Source organism: Pteropus vampyrus, unplaced genomic scaffold (genome assembly GCF_000151845.1).
Source record: "Pteropus vampyrus isolate Shadow unplaced genomic scaffold, Pvam_2.0 Scaffold42, whole genome shotgun sequence".
NCBI lineage: Eukaryota > Metazoa > Chordata > Mammalia > Chiroptera > Pteropodidae > Pteropus > Pteropus vampyrus.
Genome location: NW_011888823.1, coordinates 9109482 through 9128255, shown reverse-complemented (window position 1 = coordinate 9128255; position 18774 = coordinate 9109482). Strand labels below are relative to the sequence as shown.

The window sequence follows — 18774 nt, the reverse complement described above, 5'->3', positions numbered from 1 at the left end:
TTATTTTTCTTCAAAATCTGAACCACAGTGTTTAATCCTATATTTAATTGCTTTGTTTGTTGAATGTCTGTTTATGCTGTTAGGGTATACATAGAGAAGTAGGCCCATGCTCATGTTGTTTACCCCTAGACACCCCAGTCGGCACAGTATCTGACACATGCAGTAGAAGTCTACAAATGTGTTTTGAAGGATTAAAGATTAAATAAACTTGCCATGTAGTCAGAGAGTTATATAAACACATAGAATAACATTTAAATAATAAAAATATGTTCAAGATACCAATAACCAAAACTACCACAGAAAAGGAAAAATTACTTCTGTTTAAAGAGAAAGAGGTTGAGTAGGGAGGGCTCCATAAAGGGACCCCAATCAGTGTTCATGTTATGTGAATCAAGAAGCTCTGGGAAAAAATTTCTAAGCAGAAGAGATGACATTTGCAAAGGCAAAAAGGTTTAAAACAGTATGATTATTCAGGGAACTCAAAGTATTTTCTATTATTAGAGTGTATAGTCTTGCATAAATGATATATTAATGCCATGTATCCCTAAGGACAAAACCTAAATTATGGAGAATACTGCAGAAAATATAGAGAAGAGCTAAGAAATTTGAAACAGTTTTGTTTTCATTTATGCTAGGATGATTTAAGAATTCCTACTGCATATTTAGCTCACCTTATAAATTATAGAAGTTCTTAAATAAATAAATCACTTTTTGAAGGGTTATATTTGAAACTTCATTACCATAACGAATCCTCTCAGTTGTGAGTTTATCGTGTACTATTCACAAAATTGTAATACATGGTCCATTAGAAACTATATTGAGATTTATGGTATATAAAACTAAAACCAGCATTTCCTTCGAATTTTGGGGGAGGGGGTTACATTTTAAAAATTATCTCAAATTTCTGCTTTGGGTAATGTATATTTATTCATTCTTAGATTATGAAAAGAAACAGTCTAAAACCACTAAATTAACATTTTGGCATTTATATTAAATGCAAAGATGAACAAACCTGCAGAATTTATAGAATACCGGGTCATATTTTAACATACCCAAGAGTTGAAATAGTGAAATAAAACTCATCTCAGCTCTATTTATCTAGAATTAAAAAAAAATTTCAAGGAATATCCTTGTTATAGATAATCATAAATGGTTTCTTGAACATCAAAAACAAACACCAGAAATTGCACCCCAGTGGATCGCAGGACATGAATGCTCGGTTTGGCTCCCAGAGCAGTTCAAAGTTTCAGCCAAGATTTAAATTTGGAGAAGTCACATTAAAAAAAAAAAAAAAAAATACAGTTCTGGCCCTGCTTGAAAAATTGGAAGATTAGGTAACTGGTAGGAAAACCACAGTCCCCTACAGGGGAGCAGTTGTTCTCAAGTTCACCACAGAGCCACCTCCCCCCATAGACACCTCCCCCCATTACCACAGATACTGAGATCCCGGACATGTGCCAAACCAAGGGAAACAAAACAAAACAAAACAAAACAAAAAAACAGCTATTAAATGCCAAAAGGTTTAGGAAAATATTTAGAATTTGACCATTTGTAATGGTGAAAATCAAATGTATATGCTATTTTAATAAAATAATCTAAAAAGAGAACAATTAAGACATTCAATCTTCTTCCCTAAATTTTGTTTGTTCACTAAACTACACCAAAACAAACAAAAAGTCAAACAAGTCTAATACATATCTTCAACACAGGCACATCAGATGGTCTTAAAGATGGTTAATGTAAGGACCTGGGAACCGTAAAACTCTCTTAACTCCCTTCTGCTGCTACAATTATGGCCCTGTTTTCTACGTTTAGATTTTCAAGTAAGATTTCACTGGACAAAACAATTTCATACCTTAAATTTTTATTTCAAATTACGGAACTAGATAATCTTCTAAGGTTTTTTGCTGTGCCAAAATTTTAACATTTTGATATTTGTTTATTTAAACATTCATCACCTTAACAAAGCAACTTTTCTGGACAGGGTCCTCTCCACGTAATTTTTCTATTGCTTTCCTTTTCCTTTTGCTTATCAAACATGAGTATATGTATTTTTCCTCCTGAACAGTCAGCTATTTATTTTGTCATCTGGTCAATATAACATGAATGGCACAGCACAATAATCCAAAAATATGTCAGTATATCGTGTGTTTGATCTGTGGTTTGAATGTAAACACCTCCCTATAATATAGCTTTTAATAGCAAATTAAAGATGTTATATTTAAAAAGCCTGAAAAACTTGACATTTCAATAGCCAAACTGTTCTAGATCATGGAATATAAAGCCAGAAAAGTCATTTCCATGGGAAGTGATGGGCACTTACCTTAGCTATCTGGACACACCAGTTAAGCAGCAGCTGTGATCCAATGTTATCCTTGTGTTCATGGACGTAATCCAACAGGCAGCCATGGGGCATAAGCTGTGTGACCAGCTGGATGGTTGGGCTTAGACACACACCCAATAACCGCACTAAGTGTGGATGGTCCATACTTGCCATGATCAGAGCTTCCTGGAAGAAACAGTACAACACCATAATTTCAGTTTAAAGTCCTTTACAAACATAGTAACTTGTACTGCACTAATGGTGCTGATAATGATTTTGAAATGTACTCTCACTTGGTGGAATCAATTAAAAATGAAAAGACATTATGTAGCTATTATATTTTTAAGTGATTTAATTCAATTAAAATTAAGCGAAACACAAACACTATACATATATCAAAATAAAAAATGTTATAGAATAAATGCATATAAGATTAATAGCAGTATTTTTCTCTTTTGTAAAATGGACTATATTAGATTTTATTTACTGCCAAATAAGTTGAAATTAAATCTTCACTTATATTGTGGAACTTTGGTTTTAGAGTAACTTGTACAAATGTAGTTATTTATAGGTAGAGTAGGTGATCCAAATGCAAATTATCCATTATTGGTCTGGATTCAAAGAGCATATACAGGTATAATTTATAAATTATAAATGTCAAAATTTAAACAATTACAAGTAACATGCCCATTGGGGATTTATGTGAAAGAATAAATATTTTTGCTCCATAACTTTGCTGTTACTCAAATTTACTTTATTTTTAAAATTATAAGTGACATCATATTCATAGAATCATACAATTTGAGAGTTAGGTGAGATTATATAAATTTGTCTATTCCAAATTCATAATTTTATGAAATAAGAAAACATTTCTAATTTTAAAAAATAATCATCATAAAGACACTTTTGGTTAATGGAGATAAAAACAGTTTTTTTAGTGCATCTTCAAGTTACCTTCTAATGAAAAGTTATTTTAATTGTCTTTATCAGAATTTAAAACAGATATGACCTTACACACACACACACACACACACACACACACACACACACACACACATACACGCACATATCACACACACATAAACAGAGGAGGGTGATACATATGTGACAATTTAGTATCAGTCAATTTACCTATATGAAGGTATGTTCATTGTACTAGTCTTGAAATTTTTCAAAACAAAAGCTATATTGAGCTTCTGTTTAAGATGGCATGGCAAAATGAATACATATGTTTACTTCCATTTGCTCTCAATTCAACCATACTAATAATAAAGGAATTAACAACAGACACCAGCCATCACAGAGAGGAGGCAATAAAGATAGAATATTAGAAATAGGAAGTAGCTTACTAGCTGTAACTGACTTAGCAAACAAAAAAATATGAAGCCTAACTTAGCAGGAGGGGAAAATGAGAAGAAATCTAAATTATAATTAGATGTACTTACTAAATAAAAGGCAAGGGATAAAAGAGTATATTAAATTGAGGAGACAAGGAAATAGCAATAAAGAGATATTTCAGAATAAAAACTGTACAACAGACTGAGGTAGACACTCGAATAGGATGTGTTGCTCTGGAAAAGGTGATCCAAGAAGATGGAATTGATAGAATATCTAATGAGTTTAAAATACATTAGTAGACTACCTGAAACTCAATAAGGTTAAGTAATTGTGATAGATACATAAAATACTAAGAAAATGTAAAAAAAATAATAATTTGAAGTGAAACACAAGAAATGCACAAGGAAAAAAATTGTATTTAATACAGAGCTCAGCTGAGAATAGTTATATAATCCTAACAACATAAATGCGAAATGCTGATAAGGGCAAACACCATATGGTTATATTGGAAAATGGGGGGAAGGAAGATACACTTCTGCAAGGTGGTAGGTAATGAAAAGGAAATGAAAGGTATATTCCTGCTATTCAAAGTCTACATGATGGATAACACAGAAAAAAACAAGAATTGACAGTATAAGCATATCATTTAGATATATAGAGTTAAGTTACTGGAGAAATTGCCAAAAAGATAAAAGTGGTTGCTTTGGGCAATGGAAATGGGGTCAAGGAAAGGAGAGGTGGGTAGCTAGAGACGATTGTCTTTCATCATTAGTCTTATGGAAGTACTTGACTTTTATTATTATTGTCTTAAAGCTATTTCTGAGGACATTATTCACTTTTAACCTCCGCTACTATTTTAGTTGAATCTAAAGATTATTCACAGTTATGGGGTATGTCTGATGGAGTATATGGATTTACTGGATCCAGCTGGGGTCTCATGTGAGGTAAATAGTGGGGGCAGTACAGACACATGCCTGGAGAAAGGAGTGATATAGGTCCAAACTGAAGAAATAGGCTGGTAAGATGGTATCGGCCTAACTCAAAAGATTTTTTTTTTTTTAGTCTTTACGAGCAGAAGCTAAAATCATCATTTTCCAGATGGCTTCCATGTAGATTAGGTCCAATTCCCCCTTCCCCAGACACATCAGGGAACCAGAGGAGTCACAGAACAGGGGAGAGGATCAGTTGCTATGCTTCCTTGCTGAGACCACCACCACCACCACCGCAACACCTTGAGGGCTGGCGGCCTGGGGAGTACTGAGACACATCACTGTTAGGGAGCTAGTCAGACATAAGTTACAGGGGAAGGGGTCCAGCCTAGAGACTGCCCTGAGAACATCTCAATACTAGTAGAATTCTGGGTACGCATATGCGCACTAGGCAAAGAGTTATATAGCAGCCAGGTGTCAATCAAAATGACCTCACATGCCAATCACCTAGGAATGCCTTTGGAACCACCCATCATGGCCCAAATATAATGCAGACATTCCCACTTCTGTGGATCTTTTGTGGTTGTTGTTGTGTTGGTTGTTGTTGGTGGCTGTTACAGTGCTATGTTCCAGCTCTTAGCTAAAACCACATGCCTCCTTGGAGGGTGCTTTGCCTTTCTAAAATATATTTTTAATAAATCTTTTCTAAATCTCACTCAGTTCTTCCTCATTGATGCAGTGATTTTTCACTGCATCGATGAGGAAGAACTGAGAGAAAATGCTAACCACACTTCTGTGACATTATCCCTCATGCCCCTGCGTTGGGGTGACACAGAAGTTCAAATCATCCCAAGGTGGTAACATCACCTCCGGCAAGGACATTGGTATCCTCACGTGGTACCTGTTAAACAGTGCCAGGGGCAGGGCCTCTTGGTGGCTCAGAGAGGAGAGAGGCTCCACATGGGGACAAGAACCGGTAAGAAAGGATGCTGTAGTTACAAGGTGACTGCAACTGGCAGTATGAGTATATGAGTGCATCTGAGACACCGAACAACTTTCCAAACTATTTGGGAAAGGTTCTTTGGGGTCTAGAGTTTTTCCGCATAATCAAGAAAGCCAGAACATTGAGTTATTACTATTAACATTGCCCCCGTCTGGACTCACGAGATGGAAACATTTTGGTTTTACTTTCTGTATATTTCAGTAAACATCTGAAATAAAGCTAACCACTGTAGTTATAAGGAGAGTACAGAGAGGAACGATAGTCAAGTTAAAATACTTATCATTTAATCTAGTATTAATGTGAATTAACTGATTCATTCAATATTAATTAATATTAATATTAAAAGTGTAAACCAGACAGTTCCTGCTCTGAATTATAAAATGCACACATATAAATAGACACACCAACAAATAAGCAAAACATCTAATCAAATTAAATATCTAATTTAATTAAGTACCAAATTAGATATTTAGACATTAAGTATTAAATATCTAATTAAATTAAATCTATATTGATTGCATTCTTTCTATGTCTTTTCTGGTGCCTTTAAGTCTTTCATGTGCATAAGAATCACCTAAGTTTACCATTGCAAGTGAAGATTTTCTGGTCCCACTCCCAGACAATCAGGTCTAGAAGGAGATCAGAAATTCCCAATTGTAACAAGCTCCCTAGATGAAGCCACTGTAAGAAATATGAAACTCTGAGAATAGTATCTCCATTAAACGTGCATCTCTATAGTCCATTTCAAAATCAGTAACATGCAACAATGTTTTGATCCTTGTTATAACCCTACAAAGTAGTCAAAAGAGGTAGTAATTCTCAGCTGTAAAATGAGAAAACCAAGTTGAGGAGAATTACTGCCCCAGGTCATATGACAAGTAAGTAGCAAGATCAGTTTTAAGACTCAGGATTTCTGATTCTCAGTGTTATTTATTAGATAATAAAAATATCTTTTTCTTTTCTTTTTTTTTTTACTTCAGTTTCATCAGCACTTTGCACTGTAGGCGCTTGTCTTGTTAACAAGAAGACAGACCCAAACACCTGAATTAGCCATACCTCAATGAACTGAATCAAATTACACTTTAGTGCCTGAGAAGCAACTAGAATCAAACAACAAATTTGCAATTACAGGTAAAATGCCGTCACTTATGCTTTCAGAAGAAGCCGGAGAAATATATCTCTGACTTCCTGAGAGTGCTATTTGTTACAGTCCATTTCTTAAGATTAAAAAAATGATGAAATTTCAGGTAAAAGAGAGATTTCAGGTTATTTCAGGCTTCTTGTTCAGGATGAAATATGTAAACAATGTTTTTGTTTTTTTCTACAATTCAAGTAGTGATAATTCTGTTCTAAATACACGTTTGAGAAGTTTATATCAGAAGAGTGTAAAAAAGTCGCATGAAAGTTCTCTCTTAAAAAAAATCTATTAGTAAGTCCTGGCAAAAAAGCTGGAATTGTATTAAGGAAAATTGCTCATCACACTACAAAGAGTATTTGAAACCAAATTGCAGAGTATTTGCATAATAATTCTCTTTTTTTCAAGAAAGAAAAAATGAACGAGACACTAATTGTAGGTTTTATTTTTTCATAAAGGAAATAGCAGATGGCTTTTTGGGGGGATAGAGAAATAGATTAAAAAAAATAGACAATGTGGACTCATTTAGAGTGATGAGTGGGATGGAAAGGGAAAAACTTCCAATATTTTAATAATAGAGTGTTGGGTTTCAATAAATTACTCTGTGTTAAAATTAATAATGTCCTCTGTTATGTATCTTGTGTGGTCCTATGGATGGAAATTTTGGCATCTTCGCTGCTGTAACTAGAAAATGTCACTATGGCCACTGGAGTAAATACAAACTGACAGAGGCATTATCTATTTTTCCAAAAATAAAATTATTCTCCATTTTTTAAAAATTTTTATTTCATATAATTTTTTTCTTGGAGGTGAGTTAAAGGATTTTCTCATTGGACAGGGGGAAAGATGTAACAGGTGCTACACTGAAAACTGAAGCAAGGAAATTTTTCTTTATAATGAGATCTGCTTTGTATAAGGACATTTTTTTTGAAACCACCAAGGGACGACCAGGATGTTGAGAAAAAGCTCTGAAGCATGTGTACCATTATTCTCTAGCATATGCTATTTGTTTCTCTATTTCTGTCTGAAAGGAAGACATTTCTGTACATTAATAAAAGTGAGCAATACCATTTCCCACATTAAGGTATAATTTTGCTCAGGCTTCAGATGTTTATACCTTGCCACTTAAACTTGTTTTCTCACTCATGTTGGTTAGTGGTTTCACAAAAAGAAAAAAGAAAAAACAGAAACACATATGGCCAGTGAAAACTTATGGGCAATTCTGTTTTTAAAAAAATGTTAACGTCAGCCAAACTTTCACTGTTTCATTATGTCTATGGATCATTAATTCAATTACTCCAGCTGAAAATGGGGAAAATCTCATTGTATCAAGGATAAGGAAGATAAAAAGGGGGATAGAGAAAAAGAAAAGATAGACAATTAATGTAGACATGTAAAACTGTGCTTAATGCAGATTTGTGAATGCCTGAAATGAATGGCTCTCTTAAAGATAGTGAGGGTGATGGTGATGAAGAAAACAAAGAAGATAATGATGATGGCAGTGATGAAAAATGAAATAAAATTATTGGTCCATAATAATGTTTTACAAACCTGTTTTGCTGCAGATGGTACCCAGATAATAAAATAAATGAAATCTCCATCTGTTCCCTCATGTCTAGAATAAATAATAATTTATTTGTGCGAGCAGCGAGCAGCAATTAGACAGGCTGAATTAATATGCCATCGGTTTAAGTTTGTTCACATTGCCCAGAGGCCTCAGCACTCTTTTCCAATTTCTGGTATTATTTCTGTGGACTTGACCATCAAGATAAGGATTCTTCCAACTTTAAGAGTCATCCATTTTCTATCTCCATTCCACATCATTCACCCATTGGGTGACTAGATCTTAAATTTAATAGTGCTACACAATGAAGAACTTTGTGAATGATTTTATACAAGGTAGAATTCTACTTTCTGACTGTATTTTCTACCTGCTCCTTGATACACTGAATTTTTCTCCATCCTTACCGTGCTTTTCTCTCTTTGTTACTCTGTAAAATGTACTCTTATGTCATCTATATTGTCCCTTTAATCATTTTACCAGTGTTTAATTCTCATACAACTTCAGCCTCACTTTATATTGTCCCCTTTATTGGATCTACAAATATGTTTAGGTGCTTCATATTGTAAAAATGAAAGTTCCTTCAGTTTTGCCATTTCTCTACTCTGGGAATATTGCTATTCTCACCTTGCTTCTTTGTTCATTTTGTAGTCTTTCGCTCCTTAGGGTTCTAGTTTTTCTGCAACTTCCTGTACTCTAAAACTATTCGAATTAGTCTTGAAAAAGTCAAAAGTCATCAATGACCTCCTATTCACCAGTCAATAGGTTTATTCTCTCATTCGTACTTTTTCCTGACCTTCTGCACTATTTTGCTTCACTGAACATCCTTCATTTTGAAAATCCCACTCTGTCTGAAGTTAGCATTTTATTCTATCCTAAATCTTCAGTCTCTCTGAGTAGTCTTATTACAATTATTGGCACCTGCTTTTCCCTCCCATACCTTAAATGTGAGAATACTACCGTGACTTTGTCGCTAATATTGTCTGCTTTTCTCTGTAATCTTCTACAACCATATATTTTATAACTTCAAGAAATATGACATAGTTATCAAAAACATGGAATGAACTTCAAAACATTGTGGTTTTTCATGATTTGATTTAGTTTGAAGGTGTTTAAATAACATTGGTATTTACAAGGTAGGAAATAAAAACCATTAGCGTCATATTCAAAATATCTGTCTGAAATATCCCCAACATGAGAATTATGCTGTGCTTATATTCCAAGCTTTCTTTCCCACTCCTGTAACTTCAACTGTCATCCTTAAGCAAGAACTAATAGAACTTTATATATGTATACCTTCCATATCATAGCACCTAATCCAGTCTTATGAAAGGTATTTGCTAAGTATCTTCCATCTTTAATGACTTCTCTGAAAGTAGTAATATTGGTTGATCATATGCATTAGTCCATTACCAAATTCTTATTCAGTGTATGGCTCATAGTAAAACAGCAATACAATTTTACTAATAATTAAACATAATCTTTATTATATTCCCCCCTTTCCATTCTACCTCATCCTAGGTGTCAACTGACATTTCAAATGTCTCTAGTCACCTTGACATAGATATCCTACCGGGCCTCGAATTTAAGACATAAAGTAAATTTCTCCATAAGAGCTTGTTTGCTAACTTTATTAATTTTTTTGTAAAGTTCAGAAACATTTTATAATTTGACTTTAAAATCTTAGATTCATATTTGGCATTCTCTTTTTAACTGTTTTCCATTCTATGCCATATCTAATATTTTGCCAAGTCCTAATTATTGCTTATTACAATGTAGCTCAAATGAATATCCTTTCGTGTATTTTCATTCTGAGCCCTACTTAAGTGCAGACTTATATCAGTACTGCAAAAAGAATGCTGATTTTTTCATTAACTGCAGTGTGTTTTTGCTGTAACCTATAAGAAAATCTGGCAGTTTTTGTTGTGTTATATAGAGAGACTTGCATGCACCCAACAAACATTTGTTAAGTTAAATTTGATATTTTGAAAACTGCAATACAATTTGTAATAAAGAAGCTTAAACTATGCTCCCAGCTATGACACTAATGATCTGTGTGATTGGTCTCCATATTTCCCTTTACTCTGCCAGATCCAGTCTCCGTCTTTCTCCACTTTGCCCGGTAAAACTAACCCAAATGGATCACAACAGGCTACCTTGCCCCCCGGCTTTCATTTGGGTTTAGCTAATGAAAAGCAACAGCAGAAAACTGAAAAGAGAACAAGGTTGATTTTTATACCTTACTCTCTACTTTTCTGCATCCCTCTACCAAAGGCCACACTGCTGTCAGTTCTAGATAAACTTTCCCTTGCTCCTTCAGGCTTAGAAGTTCTGTTACTAGTCTTGAGATACTTCAACAGTCCCTGCTGTTGTGCCTCATTCCTGCCTTTACTAAAATCTCTTTCATTACTCCAACTTATTATACCATGTATTTCCTGCTGAGATTCTTCTAATGCACTAATCTTGGACAAGTCACATAACCTAATACTTATTTGAAAAATGACAGACTAAGTCACTGATGGTAAGATATGGCATGCATGGTATGCCTATACACCCTCAACTTACCCATGACAGATATTGCTAAGCGATCACTGTAGTAGGCCAATAATGAGTCCACATCCTAATCCCAGGAACCGGAGAATATGACCTTATTTGGAAAAAGGGTCTATACAGATATGCTTGAAGTTAGGGATTTTGAAACAAGGAGATCATTTTGGTTACCCAGGTGCATGCTAAATGACATCACAAGTACCCTTATAATAAAGAGGCAGAGGGATATTAGATCCAGATACACAGAGGAGAGGACAATGTGAAGAAGGAAACAGAGATGAGCGTGATGCAGCCACAAGCCAAAGAAAAACTAGAAGCCATAGGAGGCAAGCAACAGATTTTTCCTTAGAGCTTCTGGAGGGCATGCAACCACACTAACACCTTTATTTCATGTCTGGACTACAGAAATGTGATACATTCCTGTTTGCTTAAGTCACAAAGTTTGTGGTAACTTGTTACAACAACCTCAGGAAACTAATAAAATTATTGTATTCTTTCCTGTCTGGACTGGATGAGGACTCAAAATCCTTCTCAATTTGATGCTTTCGACAACAAAAAACAATTTACTGGAAGGTAAAGGTGAGATTAAACAGTGCTGCTTTGATTTTATACATAGTTTTAAAATTAATGTTGCTACCAAACTTTATTTAGAGTGTACTTTATTAGTCTAATCTAAATGATACAGATACTTTTAATTCATTTAGAAATTAACATACCAATAGCAAAATTATATAGTAATAGCAAAGAACTTATAACAGTGCCTACCAGACTCTTAAAATGTTGGTATTAGTCCTCTCTTCAGCAGCACATGTACTAAAATTCAAATGATACAGAGAAGATTTGCATGGCCCCTGCTCAAGGAAGACATGAAAATTCGTGAAGCAGTCCATATTTTTAAGAAGTTTTTTGCACAGCGAAGGAAACCATCAATAAAATGAAAAGACAATCTACTGAATGGGAGAAGATATTCGCTTATGACACATTTGATAAGGGGTTAATATACAAAATATATTAAAAACTCATACAACTCAATAAAAAAAAAATCCAATTAAAAAATGGGCAGAAGACCTGAATTGATATTTCTCCAAAGAGGGATTACCGATAGCCAATAGACATAAAGATATTCAAGGTCACTAATCAACAGAAATATGCAAATTAAAATCACAATGAGATATCGGTGAATGGCTATCAATATATCAAAAAACAAATGTTGGTGAGGATGTGGTGAAAAGGAAACCTCACACACTGTTGGTGGGATTGCAAATTGGTACAGCTAATATGGAATACAGTATGGATTTTCCTCAAAAAATTAAAAATGGATCTACCTTTTGACCCAGCAATTGTACTTCTGGGTATTTATTCAAAGAAAACCAAAACGATAATTCATAAAGATCTATGCATCCCTAAGTTCGTGGCAGCACTATTCACAACAGCCAAGATATGGAAGCAACCTAAATGCCTACCAGCAGATGATTGGATAAAGAAGTTATGGTTCATATATACAATGAAATATATTAGCCATAAAAAAAAATGAAATTCTACCATTTGCAACGACATGGATGGATCTAGAGGTTACTATGATGAGTGAAATAAGTCAGACAGAGAAAGATAAAGACCATATTATTTCACTTATATGTGGAATCTAAAGAACAAAAAAACAAACTAATCAAAAACAGACTCAAAAACGTAGAGGACAATCTGGTGAAGGCCAGAAGGCAGAAAGCAGTGAAGGGTTAAAGAAGTACAAATTAGTAGTTGATAGATAGTCACGGGGTGGGGGAGCATGGCATAGGGAATGTGGTTAGCATGAATGTAATGGCTAGGTGAAGAGCCAGAGGAGAGAAAGAGCAATTAGGGGGATCGTTTCATAAACTATATAAATGTCTAACCAATGTACTCTATACTTGAAACTAATAATAAAATAAAATGCTAAAAATATGTTAGTTATTATTACATTTGTATTAAACCCAATTATATCTAAAGAAAATTGAAACTGTTGAATAGTAAAGGTCAAGAGTCTGGAAAACAAAGCTACGGGGTAACTGGTCACTTTGACCTTTTAAAATCCAGTGGGGACATTTGGATTGCAGGTAGGAAACCTGATCAGAGAAAACCAAACGGTTTTCCTGTCAGCATTTTAGAAGCTATGCTTTTCTTATTTAAGCCAGTGGTGAGTTGGAAGTATCTCTGCCCACTTTCAACATAAAATAATTGTGAAGAATTAGGAGAAGGCCAAAAGTAGCTTATGGAGTTGCAAGAGAACTTCATGGGCTACATAAATTTGTTCTATGACAAATAGTAACCACAATAACAATAATAAAAATACATAACAATCTTGCTTAAAGTAGATGATGGAGACAAAAAGGTACTGGCAAATGCTTGTACAGTAGTCGCCCCTTATCTGTGGTATTGCTTTCTGCAATTTTAGTTACCTCTAGTCAACCATGGTCCAAAGATATCAAATGGAAAATGGCAGAAAAATTCAAAAGTTTTAAATTGTGTGATGTTCTCAGTGTGATGAAATCTCATGCCATCCCTCTCCATCTCTCCCAGACACTACTTTCCAGTTAGTCACTTAGCAGCCATCTTGGTTATCAAATCGACGCTGTAGTACCTCAGTGCTTGTGTTCAAGTAATCTTTATGCTACTTGATAATGGCCCCAAACTGCAAATGTAGTAATGCTGGCAATTTGGATACGCCAAAGAGAAGCTATGAAGTGTATGTAAGCAGAAAAAAAAAATCATAACATATGTAAGGTTTGATACTATCTGTAGTTTCAGGCATCCACTGGGGGGGGGCTTGGAAAGTATCCCGTGTGGATATAGAGGGACTTCTATAGTTAGGGCAAAGCTACTCTATAGTCTAATAAGTAATCTTAGCAAAGTTATAGAGGAGAGAGAAGCACAGAGATGTCTACAACTAGCATTTCAGGACTGATACAGAAAAATAAGCTTAGCAAGGTCCAATATGAATCTTTTGCAGAGGACATTACAATATGGCATAAAGAATAACAACATAAACATACTAGAACTAGAATAAATCATCTGAGACTATAGATTCTACTATTAAGAAGGAAGAAATAATTATTAACTTCCAAATAAAATCTATAGCTTTCATTTTGTTCTCTCTTTTGATAAAGATCAATTTCTATAAGGATTAAGCCATTCGGTACATACTGTATTTAGTTCATCTACTAAAGAGCTTACTAGTCCTTAGTAAACATATTTATGGACGCTCTAAAGTCACCTATCAAATAATTCCTTCAGATCATAATAACAACCCCTATTTTGTTGAATTGTGCCTGGCACAATACTATTGATTTTACATATGAATTTGCTTAGTTTTCAGGACAATCTTATCTTGTCTAACAGATATTATTACATCAATTAACTGATAAATAGACAAGTTTGAAAAGGATAAGCAATTTGCCAAGATCCTAAAGTAAGTAAGTAGCCAAGCTGGGATTTGAATCTGGTTCTCATTTGTATCTACAGCCAAGGCTCTTTTTACTATGTTGTTTCCTCAGGAATTATTAAAATCAGTTGGTAACCAGACAGACTCAGGTGATTTTGTGGTCATTATCCTAGTGTCCTATTAGGAACTGTCACTGATGAAATTAACCTGTTAATGGAATCTGTTCGCTCTGACATTCTAACAGGTATTAACTATCCTTTTTTGGATAAATCACAATTTATCCAAATTTTGGGCACAATTTGTCCTCAACTATTTAAAATTAACCTTCCAATAATAATAATACGCTAAATAGCCCCGCAGAAAGAGATTAAGACTAACTCATGTCTTTATTCTCATTTCTGCACAGAACTTGATTTAGGAGAACTTGATTCTAGGAGTGCTGAGTCAATGATTTTAAAAGTTCAATTTAACTTAAGATAGATAAGAACCTAGTAATTTTGGTAATAGCTCTTATTTAATCACTTAGAACTTTATGATTTGCTATTTTGTAAAATGTGAGAAAATAATACTTAATTCTGTTTTCCTAGATACAGCATCTTCTTTAAAGGAAGACATCTACTGTGTTTCTAATTTGCAAGAATAATCTGTTAATTAATAACGATTATATTAAAGGCATGTACTAATAAACAACTAAATAAAATTAGGTAAATCTTTCCTTCATACCTAATAAAATATCTTATATACACTACTGGTAAAGAGCAGGCTGAATTGTGTTCTTTACAATTCATTCAAGATAAAGTAGTGAGTGGCTTTAATTAAATCTTCTATTTTTCACTTACCAGTCTCATGGTCATATAGGATAATTCATATATAGAAATCATTTGTCCCATCATTTCTTATTTCCTCCACCTTTTATAATGAGTTTAATTATTATCATCAGATATATTAAATTGGAAAACATGATTTACATGCACATTCTTATAATAAATATTTAAGTCAATGTTATTTTAATATTCTATACCTATCCTGATGTCAAGGGCATTCAGTTAGAGGCAATTACTAGTAAAAACCTGCATTAATGTTATTTATGCTTTTATGTTTTTAATATTATAGTAGTAAATAATATTACCACATACTCAGGCAAAAGAAGTTATAATAAACCCAGAAAGAAACAAATATGGTATCACAAATGACCTCTGTTGCTAATATCTTTGCTTCAGGAAGCTATGAGTCAAAGGATTGTTTGGCTTTGTGGCTAGACACACAGTATGTGGGGGTTAGTAAATGGCAGTGAAAAATGGAGCACCTCATGAAAAAATCTCTGCAAGAAAGCATCAAATCCTGAATATAGCCATTGGAAAGTAACCAATATTTTAGAAATGGAATGGTATCATAGATTAATTAACCTAGGAAAGGTTAATTCTTTGTAATTATATTCATCAGCAGCAAACTCAAACAGTAGTGCAAGGCACTATAGTGATTATTATGTTATATATTATTTTATTAATAACTGTATAGAGTTAAGGAGTATTCATAAGGAATAGCTAGACATTCTTTCATTCATTCAGAACTCATTCTGAATATTAACTGAGGATTACTATATATACTGCATGAGGGCACAAAATTAAAAAGACATGTTCTATTCTTTAAGTAGCTAATCCTAGAAGACTTTCAATTTACTAAAAATAGATTACGAACATCAATAAGAATTATGACAAATATCTATGATGCAAGTTTTCTATAATAATTCATTGAAGACAGAAATTGCCTTCTAACTGAAAAAAAAGTGAATACAAGAAAACAAATAAAAGTTTTGTTGAGGACAAAAATCTGAGAGTGGATGCTAGTATGTGAAAGGAATATGTTATCAAAGAATAAATAACATGGGTGGGTGGTGTGACAAGGAGAAAGAGATAGGGACACTGATTCACACAAATTCTTTTCTAGAGTCTGCTTTGTCTTTTACTAGTTATGAGATAATGCAAATGAGTCATTTGCATTGTCAAATTTTAGGTTTCTTGGCAGAGAATACATAATGCCCATCCTGTGTAATAATTTCATATAATATATCTGAAACAATCTAGCACAGAGGCTGGTACATAAGTTATTCAATATAATTAGTTTCCTTTTCTTCTAAAAGTAAGAAAGTGGGAAAATGTCACAGGTATGGGATTATAGGGAGTATCCAGTTCAGGACAGCACCATAAGGAATAAAATGTAAAGTGGGCTGGAACTTGAGCTTTTTGGAGTTTAAATAATAGGCTGACATTTGGATTTTATCTAAGCAAAATGAAGATCGACTGAATATTCTTGACTAAAAACTCAGGTAATCTGGCAGCACTGTCTGTACCAGGATAAATCATAGATTAAGTGTCTGAAAGCCAATAGATGGTTTGGGAAGCTGCTGTCCATTAATGAGGTAATGGGATCCCAGCAGAGACAGCACATCTTGAGAAATCTGAAATAAATGCCTAGCTTGCCAAAGGCAAATACATTTGAAAGGGACTTAAACTATGTTTTCTAGTATCTGAGATAGGGTTTCCTACTCTCTCTTTTTCAAAACGCTTCAATACATAACAGAGAATTTTGAGGAATTTGTCTGTGGATGATGAAAACCACATCTACAAGTCAAGATAAAACTTTTTCCTGTTCTTTCTGAGCTATTCTCTTTTAATCCCCTTTCCTTACAAAGGGAAATTTTTATTTGAATCCAATATGAGTAGAATTTTGCTTCTAAGAATGTCTCTTTCTTCCTGTCATTCCCACAACTGGTTGCATTTTCTTCATAAGCCCTATGAATGCATGGCTGGTTTGTTTTTTTCCACCAAATTTCCTGTTAGTGTTGGTCAGTCTGGCCCATGGCCTTGTTCACACATATCTTCCACTAATGTAGGCATAACAACTAGTCTTTGACCATTCTGCTAAACAATTCTGGAAAGGGGAATGAAGTTACAGTATTCAATAGACAATGCAATATCTAACAACATCTTGGTTCTTTATAGATATATATAGGGACAGTTTTCCAAGTGCAGTGGTTTTGTCTGTGGTTTCTATTACTTGTTACTGTTATTGTTTTATCCCCACATATGAGATATAACAGACTCTGAGGCTATTCTACTAATCTTTTCTGCTGTTGATCTTGTACAGTATTAGAATTTCCAGAACTTCTGAAGTCCCTGTGCAAATATTATCTAACTTTAAGATTCTGATGGCCATTACCTAAGTATTCTCTTTAAGAACCAGACTGGATTGAGATGGAAATGATTCTAAGAGCTTAAATACAAGATATTTTGAGACTTAAAACTAAAAAATTAAAGTCAGTATTCATAATTATGAAAATCTTAGAGTATTAGAAAATGTTTCTGTGGCATTTCAACACTCAAGATATTTTGTTTCAGTCTGTTTCATCAGAGGAACCAGAAAAGTATTATTTATGATAACACATAGGTTACTTAAAAGTAAAAGAATTCATATATTCAGAGAAATTATTCATCAAATCTTCAAATGGTATGCAAATACTATTCATAAGAAATAAATTTTTCACTTTTTAGGTATTTTAATTGAAATTTATATAAATTAATATTCACAGATGTGTTAAAACATATTCTAGAACATCATAACCTGAAATTTATTTCAACTTTTAAAATCATAGTAGAGAGAAAGCAAGTATTTGAAGGTTTTCTAAACCAATTTTAGTGATTTTTAAGTGCAAACTATGCAATTAGATGTTAAGTGTGATTAAAGAAGCAATGCACTTGAAGATATGTGCAATGTCAGTAATGAGTTATGGTGTTTTTTAACATTAAGGCATTTTTGCACATCTAATTTTTTTTTTTGAAAATGTGATGGAAACATTTAAATACTTCATTTAGTAGCTATTGGATGACTTTAGATAGCTTTGAAAATAAATATCTATACATATTCTGGTTCTGAGCTAAGAGTTTCTGATGGAATAGTGTACTTTTTGGAGAAAACATCGAATAATAGAATTAAGTTGATCAATAAACACAAAAAATTAGTTAGCATTTAATATGTATCCAGTCATAGTCTAAAAATAAGAATAAATTATATATCATGTGACATTCATAAACAGTTTCATTTTATAATTTTCAAGTTTTCATTCTCATCACAGATTAAAAAAACATTGATATTAAGTATGTAAGGTCTAACAAATATTTTCAAATAGCACCATTGGTGGTGGAATAGTTGAGAGAAATAAACTTTGATAATTATTTAAAAATTTTCAGAACAATCTCTGGTAAATAAAAACTAGAGCCAAACATATCAAAAATAATTAATGCTGATTGAAATATCACTTAAGAATTATTTAGAAATTATTTATATTCCCAAGATTTTGGAAGTTGAGTACAATAAATTACCTTCCCTGGATAAATTGTGTTTCTATATTTTAAGAGATATACTTTCTAAAATAAATGCAAAATAAATTATATTAAACAATGTACTCATTATAAAAAGGATAAAGGGACTATTTGTAACAAATGAATAGCTGTAGAATTGTA

General features: G+C 33.3%; 1 protein-coding gene and 1 non-coding gene across 2 annotated transcripts in view; one reads left to right on the top strand and one right to left on the bottom strand.

Moving 5' to 3' along the window:
• Positions 1-18774, bottom strand: part of ERBB4 (erb-b2 receptor tyrosine kinase 4) — a 1016037-nt gene that overhangs the window by 153233 nt on the left and 844030 nt on the right. Inside the window, exon 20 of the mRNA XM_011358660.2 lies at positions 2324-2509. Coding sequence (XP_011356962.1) covers positions 2324-2509 — 186 coding nt within the window. The remainder of the gene's footprint in view (positions 1-2323; positions 2510-18774) is intronic.
• LOC111738707 lies at positions 11629-11735 on the top strand. Its single transcript, XR_002779955.1, has one exon. It is a non-coding gene; the product is annotated as a U6 spliceosomal RNA (small nuclear RNA).